The sequence below is a fragment of the Trichomycterus rosablanca genome, chromosome 1 (genome assembly GCF_030014385.1).
Source record: "Trichomycterus rosablanca isolate fTriRos1 chromosome 1, fTriRos1.hap1, whole genome shotgun sequence".
In the NCBI taxonomy this organism is placed as follows: Eukaryota; Metazoa; Chordata; class Actinopteri; order Siluriformes; family Trichomycteridae; genus Trichomycterus; species Trichomycterus rosablanca.
The window spans coordinates 43,795,897-43,814,995 of NC_085988.1; the positions used below are offsets into that span (position 1 = coordinate 43,795,897).

A 19,099-nucleotide genomic window follows, 5' to 3' on the forward strand; every position below is an offset into this window, starting at 1 on the left:
TTAACTGCTGTCCACTATCAAAAGCATCTACAGTAAGCACAGAGGCATTGGAATTGGACATCATTGCAGTGGAAGCAGGTTGACTGGTATGATGAATTCTGGTACCTGAGCATTAATAGCCAGTGGAAGAGATGGCACCAGGATGCACTGTAGGATGATCCACCTTGCAGCCTACAGATGTTAGAGAACCTGCTGATAATGTATTGGTACTGATGACCCAGGACCTTTAAATGTCTTGTGGAGTCCATGTCTCATTAATTGAATGTTGTTTTGACCCAACATGGTTCTAAGGTTTTGGCTCATTAGTGTATGTTCAGTTTGGTATGTTCCTGAAAACCAAAGTGTGAAGACAGTCCATTAGCTTACTGCATGAATGCCCATGGTGATGTTACATAGTTTGGTGTAAGAAATAGAAAATAATTGGATCTGGAATATGTACAGTATTTCATGTATTGTGTTATCGCCCACTGCTGGAGTAAAAATGACTAATAACAGCTCTGCACAACATTTCTCTCTGCAGACCTTCACTTTAACAGGCACACATTCATCCACTCGTCTGTCACACCTAACACTCAAGTGCTACTCTGAGTAGAAGAGATGCACACATTGGTCCCTCACATTTCCACACACATGACTTATTCCCTCTGACATACACAAGCTTGCATTTCCTCACAAATGGCCCACCTGGGTGGAGTAGTCGGACCACCTCGGGGCTCTCCACTCGGAGGCCGTCAGTCACTCGAGACTCCTACTGTTGCAGGTGCTGCAGGAGATTGTGAGATATGACACAGGTCCTGTCAAACCCTGCACACCAGGCCTCCGTGATCCCATTTGTCTCTCTGACAGAGAGACACCTGCCCAAGGCAATGCGTGTGCAGGGGAGAAAGAGGAGGGGGTCTGTTCCTGCAGGACGCACTGATTGGTTACTTACAAGTAGCCGTCATTATTAAGACGGTTGCTATGACAATGGTGGACGTAGCAATGCACATCGACCGTAGCGATGCACTAATTTTTAGTTCGCTCCAGCAGGTCCACGAAGAACTAGAAATGTTATCAGAGGTCCTGCATGATTCTCAGATCCTATCAAAAAGAGTCAAAATGTCACAAAGCTTCAATTTACTGTTTATTGAAACGTCAGTTGGGATTTTTATAGTTGACAAGGTTTGAATAATTCATTTTTTTGCGTGTGTACATGTTTTTCTCCTACTTTTTCCATTACTGTGCCGGTTTAAGAGACCTACATTGACAGTAATTGGGTGGGTTGGACCCATTTCCTGTACATTTGCTCTGCTTGATGCTTCTGTTCCAAACACACCAACATGTGGGTGCATGAGTGTACAGCCAGTAAAGGTCATGAAAGAAAGTTTCTGTGTTCAGGTGTCTAAACTAACTGAAAGTCCCTAAATATTCCCTGAGTAAGGGAATTTATGTGGGCATAATTGTCTGAATGGAAGGATGAATTCCTATTTACCACATAGTAAAGAGCAACACTCCAGTTCTTGGCATTGGTCAGCTCTTGTATATAGAATTTGGCCAGTTAATGCTCATCTCTGAGTCTTGTCAGCTGCTTAAAGTTACTCACAGTGTCACCCCATCACCACTGGCAGCAGGATACAGTTGTGGTCAAAAGCAAGTCTCATGTAATAATGTTTTAGTATAATAATCCACTGGCTGTCGTGGAAACCACACAATCATTCATTCATTCACACCTGAAGTGTTCCAGAGGAAATCCATCCAGACACAGGGAGAACTTCACAGACCAGACTGCCGGCAAAGGATGTATTATAAACTCAAGAAATATCGTTCAGTGTTGCTCAGATAGTTGCTCAGATATGCTATCTGCAGTACTGACTCTTTGAGCTCTTGGGTTTGAAATTCAACCCTGTTACCAGCCTGGCAAGGCACTCTACAGACACAGTTGGCCATGTCTGAGGGATGAGGGGTTGGATGGAGTGTCTCCTCACCTCCACTGTGATATATGCAACCCTCATGACTTGTTGAGGCCTCTCACATCTAGCATAGCATAGACTGTGGAAACCTTCCACTGGTTGATGAAAACAAGCAGCGGCTCTACCCGGGTGGTGCAAGCCGCAGAGGAAATACAACAGGGAATTAGAAACAAATAGATTGAGAGAAAAAAGGGGGAAATGATGGGGGTAGGGGGGGGAGTATTGCCTAGCATATTTATATGAAAACTTTACTTTGTAGTAGACACTGTGGTGCAACAAATAGTGTGGTTGCCTCACTCCTGGGACTTTTTAAACCTTCTTTCCAGTAAAGTTTTCTTTGAGTACTTTGGTTTTTAGAAGTTTAAATGGCAGTCTGAATGACCTCTAAGTGTCGGTAAGGTAATAGTTGTGTGAAATTTCCGATGGCTCAGAACCCTGTCCACAGTGCATTTGTGCATTGTGCGCAATGTTTCAGCCCATGTTTAGGTTAAAGCAGAATGAAGAAAAACAGTGAATGATAAACAAAGTTTTGTGTTTGTTACTAGTACATACACTGGAATATTCAGAACTCGCTCAAAGAATTGTTGTTACACAAACATGTAATACTTGATACAAATGCTTTACAAATTCAGTCTGGAAAAGAATAAAACCGGTTGCATATCTAAATCATGAATGGTTGTAGTGGCATTTGCATAGAACAAGTGTCATACAATGGCAGGAATGGTCTGTACGAAACTAAAACATAGAATAAAACACAGCATATTGGAAGTGTATTATCATACAGTGGGCCTAAAAGCTTGTAGCTCACTTGGGGGTTTGTCATGTTCCATTGGAAACACCAATTATGCGTTTCAACGCCTACGCAAAAGAGCGTATCTTTTTTCTGCCTGCGGTCAAAATGCCATGTCATTTTATTATCTGCGACATTTTCACAGATCAGATTCTCCACACAATGCTGAACGTAATTTCATGCTTAAAAAGATGTAACAGTGGGGCTGCAGAGCAACTCTGGCTGAGTGCTGGCTAGTCTCGTTTTTTTACATGGTACTAAAAGCCTGAAGAGCTAGATGAACCTGCAGCTTTGTGCAGCCACTTACAGAGAGCATCTTTTACAAAGATGCATACACAGATCAGCCATAACATTAAAACCACCTTCTTGTTTCTACACACATTGTTCATTTTATCAGCTCCACTTACCATATAGGAGCACTTTGTAGTTCTACAATTACTGACTGTAGTCCATCTGTTTCTCTGCATGCTTTGTTAGCCCCCTTTCATGCTGTTCTTCAATGGTCAGGACTCTCCCAGGACCACTACAGAGTAGGTATTATTTAGGTGGTGGATAATTCTCAGAACTGCAGTGACACTGACAGTAGTGGTGGTGTGTTAGTGTGTGTTGTGCTGGTATGAGTGGATCAGACACAGCAGCGCTGATGGAGTTTTTAAACACCTCACTGTCACTGCTGGACTAAGAATAGTCCACCAACCAAAAATATCCAGCCAACAGCACCCTGTGGGCAGCGTCCTGTGACCACTGATGAAGGTCTAGAACAGGGGTGTCAAACTCATTTTCACCGAGGGCCACATCAGCATTATGGTGGCCCTCGAAAGGCCGATTGTAACGTATCCTGCTGTGTTTGCAGTCACATTGCTGTTTTTCTTGGAGGCTGAATTCTGCATTTATATTGTCCTACTTTACCACAGACACGGCCTCATAACACAAGAGACGCACCGGTTTCTCTTCCTGAAGCACAAACTTGTTTTCACTTTCATTAAATTTCCTCCTTATGCTTAATTTTCTTACTTATCTTCTTGTACATTTTAGGATCATGTGTAAATATGTGTAACATCATCTACTGGCGGGATGTGTCACTTTGCAGGTCACAAAATCAGCCTGCATGTTGAAAGATGCAGTTTGTTTAGGATTTTACAGTGTATTTTTAAGACAATCATTCTGCCCTCACTAATAGTTTATCCCCCTTTCTCAGACAGACAGACAGACAGACAGACAGACAGACAGACAGACAGACAGACAGACAGACAGACAGACAGACAGATCTCTTCAGAATACAGTCGGTTTATTTGCTTCCCAGCTGTGTGATACACTGTGTGCATCAAAATGAAGTAAAAATACAAACAATAAAAACAATAAAGAACCTAATACAGTAAAAAGCACACAGCTGTAGTCAGGTGTTACATCTGGTACAATATGAGCTTTAACCAAACGTAAAATAACGAGTTAAAATTTGGTGTAAAGTTACTAATTGCTATAGTAACGGTAACAGTTGTATTTAATTACGGTAAATTTGTAACTAAAATGCTGTGATATACTCTTACTATATATACTCTTTACTAACAACTGAGAATATAAACGCCACTACTTACAGACGATGCTTCTGTATTATATTGCAATATAATTATCTGTATTTATTTATTATTGTTTACATTTCTGACTACGCTACCCCGCGTTCTTTTGCCGTAAAAGTCACATGGCTTCTTAGCGAAGGTTAAAGTTAGTTGCCATGACTACGATGTCACGTTGTCTCTTAAAGGCGCAGGAGCGCATTAAATTATAAGCGCGTCTCTGTAACGACTCGAACCATCACAACAATCATACAGTCGTTTAAGCTCTCGCGGGCCGGATCAAATGACGCGGCGGGCTGGATCTGGCCCGCGGGCCGTGAGTTTGACACCCCTGGTCTAGAAGATGACCAACTCAAACAGCAGCAGTAGATGAGCGATCATCTCTGACTTTACATCTAAGTAGGACACACTTCATAGGATACTTTATTAATCAATAGTTCATTTGGGCCTATTTTTCTTTTTACACAGCACTGAGTTTCATGACCAGAATGTATCCAGTAATTAGAGTGTAATTCAGCAAACATAGCTGTAATGTAATATATGATGTAACTTGAACTATAGTCTTTGATCACCCAACTGCAGGTTTATCAGAGCTTCCTGCTAATTTGCTTTCTGTTTTAGAAGAGGATTCATTGTCTGTCTGCATCAACAGCAGTGTTAAGATCTTTGTTATTTCTATTATCATAGGGAGGGTAGTTCAGCGAGGCTCAGGAGAGCAGAGATTTCTCTGATGCTCTTACATTCCCTGAGGTAACGCTGGGAGATTAATTGAATCTCCAACTATTATTTATCATCATTACCTTCGCTTGCCTGTTGCAGCTTTGCCTTTGTGTTCAAGTGAGCTGAGAATTATTGCTAGAGAAGGCTGTTTTCCTCTCTTCAGTGTCTGTCGTTTTTTTCCAGGTTAGAAGGGTGATCTAATGGCATCTAAAATCAATTCCCACTTGGCTCATGACTCGGAGCAAGAGCCTGAGGTTTTTCCACCGTAGTGCACTGGCTATTTTCTATATAAGGACAAGGATGTGTTTGAAATGTTGTTTGTAGGGTGGGTTAAAAAGAAGAACGTATATTAGGAGTAAAATTAGATATAAACCAGGAGCGTGCTCTTGGCAGTGTAGTGCATATTACACAGCTTGGTGCATTTGAAGCAAGCAATGATGAAACAAGTTGAAAAAGGAACTGAATAATTTCTCTGTAGTTGGAAGTTATTGTCTGGTGGGAGGGAAAGCACCTACTAAGTCTCGTACATTTACAGCCATGATAACATTAATTATAGGAACATCTGTGGAAATTTTGTAACATTTAATGTGTTCTCAGCTATGGTTCCATTGAGAGCTGATTATTATTTCATTATAATGGGAAAATTCCTCCCCACATCCACTTGATTCTCATTGAATAGCACTTTTGTAAAGAATGGCTGGAAGGGACTTCCCCCTCCTGCTGCTAGTAAAGAAATCTCTCCATGGTAACCCCAGAGGCCCACGGGGCGTACCCTCTTAAACACCCCACACTCTGCTGGTGTCACACCCCTCGCTGTGAATGGCGCTGGAGTAGAATGGCTGAAACCAGTTCTTGCCATTGTGTCATGATATATTACTACTCCTCAAGTTCTAATAACATTGGAGAGGTTCAGCTACACAAGCAGAATTGTTGAGCTGCTTAAATATTAAAGGAAATTCCTTCTTTTATGTCGGTATGTTGAAAAACCAAAGTGGTTCATCTGTAATATTAAGCTGCATTTTAAAGTTCCCAATAAATGTGTTATGATCATTTGGTAAACTTTTGTCCTTGTGGAATTTGTCATGCCATTCTTGGGATTTGAATTTCTACTACTGTTCTTTTTCTGTGACTATATGATTGGAACACACCAACCAAACAAACCCTCACAGTTTTTTATACTTGGATTTTTAAAAGTCTACTGTCAAAAACATACTTACAGCAACTTGTTATTAATTTGGTTGTTTAAAAGTTTAATCTGGTGACTTTTCTGTGTACATATAAATACAATACTGTCATCAACAAGTGAATCAAATATAAAATTAAATATGGCACAACTGTGACATTACCAAGAAAATGTGTGAGTTTGGTGTGGAAGAACTTGACTGGCTCACACAGAGCCCTAACCTCAATACCATCTAACACTTTTGTGGTGAACTAGAACAGAGATTGTAAGCCAACGCCCTCACAGATGCTCTCCTGGATAAATAAACAAAATCTTGTAGAAAGCCTTTCCAAAAGAGGGGAATGGGTGGACAACTTAATTTTAACTTAAACTATGGATGTAGAATGGGACGTCATAAATGATCATATAAAAGGTGTAATATGTTGGTGCCCCAATACTTCTATCTGTCTATATGTCTGTATATCCGCCTGCCACTATATCCTGGTCAAGATCATCTCAGATAGGCGCCCGGCCTGCTGGTAGCAGAGCTGAGAGTTTGAGATATCAGCTCTGTTGTGCCAGCGTGTTTTACGGCTGTGGCACCCGAGCACTCATGATTTTGGTTATCAAAGTAAGTGTGGATTTATCAAGTGGGGCACTTAGCCAGGTTGTTGCAACACAGTAAAGCTATTCTGACTGATCAAGTGTGTTTTAATATGCTAATGCCACTAAACAGAGTGAACAATGGCTTATATAATGAACTGATCAGTATAAAATAGATGTAAATCCTATGCTATGGCCTTCTCAGTCACCAGACCTTAACCTGTTTAAACACGTGTATAGAAGATGTTCTGGTGGCTTCTGGTTGCCCTTCTGTATCACTTCTTTGTAACCATGATGGGGTTATAATTTTGAAAGAGTTAGTCACTAAAATGATTTTAATGTATTTATTCAGTGTCCATTGATCTGTTTTGTTTTATTCGTATTGCATAAAGAGGGCACGGGTGGTGCAGTGTTAAACTGCGCCGTTCCAACTACTGCTTGGATACAGAGTTTGAATCCCTAGCTGTGCTACTGTCTACATACAGACATGATTGGTTATGTGTTTTTGAGGGGTTGCGGGGTGCAGTTTACTGGACTGGCACAACCCTGGTCAGTTTAAACAGTGGTAAAACATGTAAATGAAATGAAAGACGTATAGGATATTTTGCTCCCGGGGCTTAACATGATTGCCGTATTGCCATCTTCTTCTTTGTTCTTTCATTTCCGTTATTACTGTCCATTGCCCTTTTTTAGTACGCCTTATCTCTCTGTAGTATTTCTCCTATCAGCTACATAGGTTTAAGCTGACTGTGGCCATTTCTAAAATATATATTTTTTTTCTCTCCTGAGCATATGGACAGAGAGGAACGGCTCATACTCATCAAGCCGACAGCCTCATTTTCTGGCTGTCTTGCTGCTCTGGGGTCAAGGATGCACATTCATATCCCTTACCGCAGCACCAGTGTAAGCCTAGGACAGACAGATTGTCCTGTCCCCTCTATGTGAAATATCGCCACCCCAAAGCCACATGCTCTTCCACCATGCCAGTGTCTCACTGTGACGGCTGAACAGAAAGCAGGATCCCCAACATCAGAGGAAATAAATTGTGAGCTGAATGTGCTACTGTAATTTGAAAGTGCTATGTAATAATAATTGCTGCTGATTAGCAGCTCTAAAGATAAATAGATTGCCACCAGCCAGGCATTGCTCGAGACAAGACATTTTTCATTAAGTAGTATGTGTATTCACCACCGGTGTTGGCCAGAAAGTATGTGCCCACCCCCTTTCTAATGCATTCAATGGTTTCACCCGCACTAATTACACTTATAAAATGGATAATGTGAAATTAATTACGTTCTTCCAACTATTTGGAAACAATTTGGAGAAAGCTCTTATCTATTCCAGCATGACAGTGTAATAAAGGGTGAGGGTTGCACCTCAGCCCTGAGGCACTAGGTACAACCTTGTTCCTGCAAAAATTGAAAATGAGGTCAATAGGTACGATGCTTAGCCAAGGTAAAACAATGCTGTGGCTAAAAAGTGGCCAAAACAACAGAAAGAAAGCACCAATTAAGAGACACAAGAACATCCACAGCCCACAGTGGAGAAAGTGGAAAGAAAAGGGATAGAGCAGAATGGAAAACTGTAATAATATGGCAAGCTGCTCAGAGCACCTTTAACAACCAATTTTTGGTTGGAAAAAGAGTAAAGAAATGAAACCCAGATCAGACTGGGGATAGCAATGAACAAGCGCACCCCACCCCACCAGCAAAGGTGAGGATGAAACTGTGATAAACAGACTCTTCAGTAATTGTATGTAAAGAGTTTCATATGCTTAAATTTTTTAGTACAGACAACTTAAAGCAGCTAATTGACCTACAGACATGTTCCTGTGTGGTCTTGAACTCAGTGTTTCCATGTGCTACTGGAGCTGCACTTATAAATACAAAACAAATACAAATTGTAATAATATTTTTAAGAAATACAATCTATTTTCTATGGTATTATAACTCACCTTCCTTATTTGTTCCACTCTATTCAAAATCAACTAATAACACTTCTGACATTTTTCTTCTCGTCTTACCTTCTTACTTTACACCCAATTTGGATGTTTGTTATTCCCTGCGTGCTCTGGCTGCTTACTGCATGACATCCATGTTGGCTAAGAAGCTGGCCGCATGCTGGCACACGCCTGCTCAGACATGTGTAAAGCTACCAGCTGCATCTTAACACTGGTCAGTACAGAGAGATACAGAGAGTCTCTGCACATATGTGACACTTACCATATTCTTTATATTCTTTAGTGGCTTGCACCAGCATACCCCATCCGATCTTTCTATGTGAATTCCTATTTGTTCCCCTCTCTCTCTCTCTCTCTCTCTCTCTCTCTCTCTCTCTCTCTCTCTCTCTCTCTCTCTCTCTCTCTCTCTCTCTCAAATCTCAGCCTCTCAATCTCCCTCTGAATCTTCATTTACCTTTATTGACATGATCGACTATGTCTAAACAGGGTGAGCTGAAGGCATTCCTCATTGCAGCTGCAATTGCAGTCTCTGCTGGCTGGTCAGTGACGCCTGCACAGAGATAACGAATAACAGAGATCGTACGTGATACCGATCTCTGTGTGAACCCACCTCATGCAGGTGAAAAGAAGCAGTTGGCTACTACACTCATGTCAAAGGGCCATGTGTTAGATAGTTCCCTTATTGGTCAGGGTAGTGGTCTGCAGCAGTAGAGGAGATACGACTGGGTAATTGGATATGACTAGATCAGGAGAAAAAGTGAAGAATGCATAAATAGATTTAAAAAAGAAAAGTAACAACACTACTAGAAGTGCACTTCTTACACTGACCAGACATAACATTATGACCACTAACACTGATTATCTCTTCATCACGGCACCTGTTAGTGGGTGGGATATACAGTAAGTCCTCGGGTTATGGTGGACTCGACATACGGCGTTTCGTGGTTACATCGCCATCTCCTATAAATTTATTAAGAAAGTCTTCTTCCGTCATTCCGATGTACGCCGTTTGAGACGTAAAAACAAAGTTCGCACGGGAACTAGTTGGCGAGTGGAGTGGACGAATACGAATATTTTTACTGTTTCACTTCATTACTGTACTGTGTATGTGCTCCATGTGAGTGACGTAGATGCTTATGTAGGTGGGTTCCGAAAATCGCGTTACGTCGCGTCCGTAGGAACGGATCTCCGACGTAAATTGAGGACCTCCTGTATTAAGCAGCAAGTGAACATTTTATCCTCAAAGTTGATTGTGATGGCTAGACGACTGGGTCAGAGCATCTCCAAAACTGCAGCTCTTGTGGATGTTCCCGGTCTGCAGTGGTCAGTATCTATCAAAAGTGGTCCAAGAAAGGAGCAGTGGTAAACCGGCGACAGGGTCATGGGCGGCCAAGGCTCATTGATGCACGTGGGGAATGAATGCCGGCCCGTGTGGTCCAGTCCAACAGACGAGCTCCTGTAGCTCAAATTGCTGAAGAAGTTAAAGCTGGTTCTGATAGAAAGGTGTCAGAATACACAGTGCATCACAGTTGCAGGGCTGTTTTGGCAGCAAAAGGGGGACCAACACAATATTAGGAAGGTGGTCATAATGTTATGCCTGATGGGTGTAGTAGGATAGTGTGCATTTTGAGAATTAGCATCATCTTTATGGTCAGTGTACAGTAAGAAGAGAGAGCAGATTCCTTCATTTGCACTTTAAAAAAGGTGCAATTAATAAAGGTGTTTGTAGAAATGTATAGAAGCAAAAGTAGCAGTAAACTCTCCTCTTTCGGCCTGTTGTGGTCTGCAGTGCAGTAACTGTATCGTGTGGTAATTTCTGGAGGATTTGAGAAAAATGTGCCTACACCTGCATTAGTTTCTTTTCTCATTCAAGCTTCTAGATTTAAAAAAAATCCCAGTTTGCATGCCTGGATCAATTTAAAATATTAGTTCCACTAATCCCACTCAGACACACACAAAGCAGGTCTAGTTTTGTTCAGATTTGTAAAACCTGGGGGTGCTGTTCCACACAGAGATTAAGCCTAGTCCTAGCTTAAAGGGATTTTAATAGAGAGGCCCTATTGAGAGTAAAGAGTTTGACTAAATCTTTGGCAAAAAGTCGATCTGTTTGCTAAAAGGCTGAATCTCCGAGTCCGAAACGTGTGTGCGCTTCCATTAAATCCGCTCAGATCTTTAATGATACATGATTTAGCAAAACCTCAACCCACTAGGAATTGGTGTCATTTTGATGGATTCTGTGGTGCGTTTCCAAGGGCTGGGCGATATGGCTAAAAAAAGTCATATCTCGATATGCTTTTGAGAAGTAGCGATATATGACGTGATACGATATAATGTAAACTTAAAGTACAATGGCAGGCCACCACCCGCATTTTACCTTATATTGTTTATAAGTTATTCTAAAAAACACAAAACACTGTAGTTCTGATACATTCTGACAGAATTACAGTGTTTATATTGTGTATTATTACAGGCTGTATTTGTATTAATATTGACAACATTTATATTGAACAAACCAGCAGAATCTCAAAATCACATTTATACTGTACGTTTTACTTCAAATTAATGAGCATCCAACAAAATCCCGAAAACGTTTAATATTTGATGCTTTGCTATCATTGCAAAATGAAATCGCACGGTAAACAGCAGCACCGCGACCCAGATCAGCCACACAGCAGTATAAAATCATAACCGCAGCTTACCTTGGAGGCCATCTTGTATATTTCCAGAATATTTCCAGAATATTTCCAGAATATAAAAATCCATATATAACTGTGTTTATCCACCTAACTAATGAAAACCGTCTTAGATCATTTAACTTCATTTATTTTCTTGGCTGTCGCGGTTGAAAGCTAAAACTGGTAATTCGTTCACTTATCTGTCAATTATACAACAACCAATGAAGAGAGAGATTCCACCCAAAATTTTAATTCGGAAGCTCTGATTGGTTTATACATCTGAATCTCTTGAACCAGAGTTGTTTTGCCCACAGAGTGAGCAAAACGAATGAATCTTTACCATAGATAAGAGCACAGTTTTCAGATTCGATTCCAATGAATAATTCGTCTGAAAAGAGTCGTTTCTGACTCATTGACTCAGTGATTCAGTTTCCATGCTCATACGCGAAGGAAAGCGTTCCGCTTAGCGCTTTTGTGTTTTAAACGTTCTCAGATGGTAACCTGTGTATTCTATGCATACTCGATATATCGAATATGGTCATTTTCAACATCGTGTAAAAAGTATAATCGAATATATCGATATTTACGATATACCGCCCAGCCCTATTTGAAGTGTTCTGCTATGAATCTTGGGTATAGCTTTGCTACCGAGACATTGTTTATTAGAGCCAATTAGAGTTTACAAAATCCTCAGTTAAATGGAATTTCTCCAATAAATTACCAGACAAGTAAGTTCAAGAAGCAAACTGAATGCAGAGGTCCAGTCAGTCATTTGTGGAATGTTTGACATTGGAGATGCAGAACACATGGCATTTTCTGTGTGACAAATATGGGATGGCTTGTTTACACAATTACAAAGCAGTTTACAGTAATTGTTTTTGCACTGCCCTGCTGATGCAGATAATTGGTCTTGTTATCGTCTGAAAAACACACTATGGCTTTGCCTTTTTTGTTAGGCTATGTGACATTTATTATAATTATGGCCGTGTACAACAACCAACATAAAGCCTTGTTTTTAGAAGCCTGTACTGATAGAAAGAGCAATGATTGTTGGCCTCAATAGAACATTATGACCTTTAGCTCAGTCTTTATAACACAATTAGTCTGAATTAGACATTTTAATAAAAGCTGTTACAGTTTGGCAAGCTATAGTTGCAATCAAAATTATTCATTTTCCACTCCAAATTAGGTTTATTAGCAAAATGGACAAACACCAAACAGACAGACAACAGCTTCTGGAAGCATTCCTGAAGAATCTTAGGTCATTCCTGATGGCCATGGCCTGCAGTTTACTAATATTATTAGGTTTGGCGGGGTTATTTAAATCCCAAGTCAGGCGACTGTTACAGAATCTTCCAGGACTTCTTGGTTTCAGGACTTCTTCTGAAACCAAGCCTTGGTGGTGGACTTTAAGGTATGCTTGGGATCACTGTCCTGATGGAAGATCAAATGACATCCAAGCTCTTAGGATTTCCTCATACTTGATTGAAACACACTCTGCAGGATTTTAGTACCAGACGAAGCAATGCAGCACCAGAGCCTTACAGAGCCACTGCAATTCTTCACTATAGGCAGGGTGTTCTTTTCAGCATGTGCCTTATTCTATCTTCTTTAGACACACCGCTGATCCATATGCCCAAAAAGTTACAGTTGTTTCATTTTTCTACAGAACAGAATCCTAAAATTTCTGTGGCTTATTTATATGGTTTTAAGCATATGGACCTTCAGAGTTTAGTGTTCGCCTTACTGTGCAAGCTGAAACCTCAGTGTCTGCTGCCACCAAGTCTTTTACAATCACTCTAGGGTGTTTGACCATCTGCCTCCTCATTATAGCTTCTTCTTTTTGCCATGTTCAAGTAGTGTAGCCAGTGTTCCTTTAAATTTACACTTGTTGGCTATGTTTCCAACTGTATCTTTTCATACTTTTCCTTGTTTGTGCAAGAAAATTATCTCTCAACTTTTTGGATGACTCACTTGTCTACAAATAGTCTCTCTCGTCTCATTTGTTAACAAATTCTCACAGCCTGTCCAGGTATTTGATGTGTTTTATCTAATGAGGTCCTTGATTAGTTGCATCAGTTGTGCTTGAGACAACATCTAATTTGCAAATGTGTGCTTTTATTAGGGATTCTATTCAGGAGTAATTCTGAGACTGGAGTAATTATTAAAAGTGGCATTTTGTGTTGAATGTGGAGAAACCACTTATTTAAATTGTTTCCGTTTGATTAATTTAATGCACACAGCTGAAAGTTCATAAATTTTGATAATAAACCCAATTTGATTGCAACTGTACATATTTATTTTTGAGTCACTGTGGATATTAATTTATTTTAATGCATTCTAAAGCCACCAAAACATAGCTGTCTCTCTTTTTTTTCTGTTTTATATTTTAAATTGTGTGCATTTTGCTCTGTCATTCAATCTCCCCTACTGTTTCTTGAAATATTTTTAGAGTTCCTATACAATGCTGTGTACACTTTCTACCTTAGACTTCCCCTTAAATTACTATCACTCTGGGTGGCTAAGTGGGTAGCACCGTCGCCTCACAGCAAGAAGTTTCTGGGTTCGATCCCCAGGTGGGGAGGTCCGGGTCCTTTCTGTGTGGAGTTTGCATGTTCTCCCCATGTCTGCGTGGGTTTCCTCCTGGTGCTCCGGTTTCCTCCCACAGTCCAAAGACATGCAAGTGAGGTGAATTGGAGACACTAAATTGTCCATGACTGTTTTTGATATAAACTTGTGAACTGATAAATCTTGTGTAATGAGTAACTGACGTGTCTTTCATAAATAAAACAAACAAACTATCACCCTGGCTTCGTCACGACCCTCACACTCACTGCACTTTTGTATGTCCTCAGGTTCAGACTTGAGAAAGTTCACACAGCTGAAGTTCTCGGTGGAGCCGGCGGATGTATTGGCCGTACAAGGTTTACCTGCTGTGCTGAACTGCTCGGTGGTGAGTGACGAACCGTTCAGGGTGGAGTGGAAGAAGGATGGTACGTACCTGAACCTGGCGACAGGCGAGCGCAGGCGTCTTCTCCCGGATGGCTCGCTGCTCATTAGTAACGTGGTGCACTCTGCTTATAACAAGCCTGACGAGGGAGTCTACCAGTGTGTGGCCACCATCGACAACCTGGGCACCATCATTAGCCGTGCTGCCAGAGTCACCATCCCAGGTAAAGAGAAGCAGAACCTACATTAAACTGAGCAAAATGTAGATAACTGTGTCTGTCTTTATGCCTCTGTCTGTCTTTTTTCTGTTATCTGTTCGCCCACCCGAGTGCTTGTCTGTCTTATTGCTTATTTGTTTTAAAGTTTGTGTATCTTTTGTATTCTGTCTTCTTTTATTCTTTCTTTTTGTCTTTTTATCTGTCCTTTTCTAACCTCTCTTACAGTCTTTTCTTCTTTGTATATTGCTGTATTTCTGGACTCACAGTAGGCTTATTTTTACATTGATAGTAGTAATCAAAGGATCAAGCTTTGCCACTGTTTGGCCCCTGAGCAAGGCCCTCAGTGTTTAATTCTTTCATTGTATTAGATCAGTATGTTTTTTGGATGAAAGCATCCACTTGATGCATTCGGCAACTTTTGACAGCTCTTGTTCTAGCATCTTGTTTGAATCATCTTTGTGCCATATACACTTTTTAGTCTCATGACGCACTGTCGCCTCATAGCAAGAGGGTCCTGGGTTCGATTCCCTTTCTGTGTGGAGTTTGCATGTTCTCCCTGTGTCTGTGTGGGTTTCCTCCTGGAGCTTCAGTTTTCTCCAACAGTCCAAAGACATGCAAGTGAGGTGAATTGGAGACACTAAATGATCCATTACTGTGTTTGACATTAAACTTGAATCGATGAATCTTGTGTAACCAGTAATTACCTGTTCTGTAAAACATGTGTAAAACATGATGTTAAAATCCTAATAACATAAATAAATAGTTCATAATGGATCCCTAACTTGATCACTCTCCTCTCTTCTTCGTTCTTAAATTCCCCTCTCCATCACTAAGTTTGTTTACTCCTTAACCTTTGCAACAATGGAGCAAGTGAATCCGGTGTTTCTGCTCATGAAAGGAGTCTTAGATCATCCTCCTCTGTCCGGTTTCCTCTTTTCTGTATCTCCTGGCATCAGTGTAAGGATGAAGAGAGGAATAAAAGTGAAGTGCTAGCCACCTCCAGGGAGACTTCCTGCTGCTCTGTGTGGTAGTACTGCAGGATGGCAGAAGCCTCTTCAAAGTGTTAAACCCAACTTTGTGTCACTCCTCTCCAAAGAGGTTGCTGTTTGTTTGGCCTTTCATATTCTCTCTGATGTGCTGACAGACTACACACAATGGCTGTGTGTGACTGGGTAGGGCTGTTTTATTTCTGGGGAGGAAAAGATCTTTATCTGTAGGTAAGGTGCCAGCATGTTTCGCCAGCAAATGTAAGGGCTGCTCGTTTGGTCAATCTAATTCAGGGGTGAGGAACCTTCGGCCCGTGGGCCGTATATGGCCCCCCGCTCAATCAAATGTGGCCCGCCATATGTTTCCTAGATTTTATTGTCTGGGCTTTATGCAATTAATTGAACTTTAGACGAGACAACAGACATAACAAATACGAGTTATGTTGCCACATACCAGTTGCGTGTTGCCACGACGTCATTGCCCCCAGATACTGGTCAAGACCAAACATTCACAACCGTCAAATTGAAATTATGATAAGGTAAGTCTGAGATCAAATATAAACACTACATACCATCAGCATCATGTATTTATAAAGCCCATATTATTTGGCTGTATGTTGCATCATTGTAGTCTGTGGCCCGTGACCAGATATGTAATTATTAATCTGGCCCTCAGTGGGTAAAAGGTTCCCCACCCCTGATCTAATTCATGCTTGTTTGTTGCCATGTAGGTCAAACGGCTAAAATCATTAAGTAGAGCTAATTATGATAGGCACTATGGATCAATATTGGGATCTGGAAAATATCTGTAGCCATTATACTGTATATACATTAGTGAAATTATTTCCACATACAAGCGTCTAGAGAGCCACACAAATTGTTCTCATTATAATAATGCTTATAAGAGAATTATTGGAATTATATTCTCATTTCTGCATAGCATACATAAAACTACAGAATTGAAAGTTATAAAAAGTAAGTCGTTGCTAAACAATCTGCATAACACTTCATTTAAAAATGATTTTGTCGTGCTAAGATAAAGATTTTGGTCCAGTAAACTAGAGCATCTCAAAAGTTAGCTAGCTATAGTTAAATTTGGGTCTATTTACAGAATAATTTTTATATACACTACATAATAAATAAAACCAGATTATATTGGCCAATTAAATAAAATGACTACTTATTCTTATAAATATTTGAGCTTTAAGTAATAGCTCAGTGGGTAGCACTGTCGCCTCACAGCAAGAAGGTCCTGGGTTCGATTCCCAGGTGGGGCGGTTCATGTCCTTTCTGTGTGGAGTTTGCATGTTCTCCCTGTGTCTGCATGGGTTTCCTCCAGAAGCTCCGGTTTCCTCCCACAGTCCAAAGACATGCAAGTGAGGTGAATTGGAGATATTAATTTGTCCATGAACTGATGAATCTTGTGTAACTAATAACTACCGTTACTGTCATAAATGTAACCAAAGTGTGTAAAACATGACGGTAAAATCCTAATAAACAAACAATAATAGCTTAATGGCTAAGGTACTGAGCTCTTACTTACTGTTTACTGCTACTGTTGGCCTCTCGATCAAGTCGCAAAACCGCTAATTTTACGGATTGCATCCTGTCACAAAGGTTTTTGGAACCATTGCATCTACCAAACCGGGAAAAAAAGAAAATGTTTGTGTGTTGGTCTTTATTTTTGGTCTCTAACAAAAGACACAATTTACTTTAAATTCGGCTTCTATTTCGGAAAGTCGTAATTCCAAAATTCTAAACTAAAGTTCACCAACATGAATGTATTTTTCTTTAGCATAATAAAAAAAAAAGATATGGATTGCAGTTTTATTTATTCTAAAAAAACACATTATAACAATGTTTATTTGTGATGTCATTAGATTTAATCCAAGCATAAATACAAGCCAGTCAAGTATAACTATATGTAGGAAACGTGCATATTAAGATGGGAGGCATAAATTACAATATCTGCCTCCCAAGTCTGCTAAGATTCTTAAATGGTACTTATACTTAAGCCAGTGCAACAGAGGCTTTTAATCAGCCGAGATATATGATGCATTTAAAGTAGGATCCATTTAGCTTTGCTCTTTGTACCTGACATTGTAATTCTTCATCAGGATGCATCAGAGCTTTAATTTAACAGATGAAGAAATTATATAAGCTTTTGTGTACTAGACAGTCTATGAACTTTTATGAACCATTTCAAACTTTCATAATCAACCATGTACACTTTTTTTCATTTTTAGCAAATGTAGCTGACCGTGTAATATATTTACCAATTTCATTTAACCTATGTAACTTTTTAATATAGTACCTTGTGCTTATACCATCCTGGGTCCTCATCAGCAGGATCAGTACAAAACAGAACTGAAGATGAAATGAATATACTTTAATACAAGGAATGTGTTAAACCAGCTTTATTTATGAAAGGTCTCTTGTTATTGTGGTACACTCTTAATAGCAGTACAGTGATTGTGAGAATATATACGAAAACACATCACTAATATCCACAAAAGTGCTAAACATGCACATATGATAAACAGTAAAATTAATAACATAAATAGATATGTAAATATGTCATGTAAAACCTGTAAAAAATATTATAATTGGTGCACTGTACTACTGGGGAGAAATGTTATTTACCTTGTGTTAGGGCTAAAACGATTCCTCGAGAACCTCGAGTAATTCGATTACTAAAATCATCGATTTAAAATTTTCTCATCGAGGCATCGTTTAATCCATACAACTATATACAGCTCACGGTGTTTCGCACGGACGACTTTTACTTTTGCACAACGCGTTCACGATGTGCAGGTGACGTGAAGAAGCCGAGGGCTGCATCCGAAATCACATACTTAAACAGAACTTAACAGGACCTAAACCGGGTCCTTTTCGCGTACAGTTCAATGAATACTACGTTTTTGTACATGCTCGCTGCTTACTGTTCATTATGAAAGTGTGCAATTTGAAACACAGTTGAGATTTGGTAACACGGAGAGAAATGGAGAGAAAAATTAGCGAGGGGACGAACAGAGAACCGGAAAGAGAAAACCACAGAAAGTTTGAGATCATTTTAAGCTGGAAAAAACAAAAACTGACTTTTCTTCATTGTAACCACCACAGGCTTTTTTGCAGGCCTAGACAAACATGTACACACACACACACAAACACCAAATCTACCTCATCTGACAGATACAATCCTGACAGAATTTTTTTTTTTTTGCCTCCTACAAATGTTACAAAGCCTCTCAACAAAATATTAAAGCTTTATGTTCTCCGTGAGCTGTAGCTGAAACTTTTAGTTCTGAAAGTTGCACAAATTAGAGGCGATGTTCATGTATTATTGTTTATTATTATTTATGCTGTAGTTTTAGGTTTCCTGTACACATTTTAAAAGTAATTAGATTTATCTTTGATGTATTTGTTTTTGCATTTCAAAAATGTTTTCTTTAAACTGTACTGTATGCAAGGAATAAAAATGTACAGTTTGTTTTAAAAGACACGTTTTATTTA

General features: G+C 39.9%; 1 protein-coding gene across 1 annotated transcript in view; it reads left to right on the forward strand.

The window, feature by feature from the left end:
- Positions 1-675: 675 nt before the first annotated feature.
- The window catches only part of neo1b (neogenin 1b), a 120,484-nt gene continuing 102,060 nt past the window's right edge, over positions 676-19,099 (forward strand). Inside the window, exons 1-2 of the mRNA XM_063003352.1 lie at positions 676-775; positions 14,289-14,606. Of these exons, the coding sequence (XP_062859422.1) occupies positions 676-775; positions 14,289-14,606 (418 nt within the window). The remainder of the gene's footprint in view (positions 776-14,288; positions 14,607-19,099) is intronic.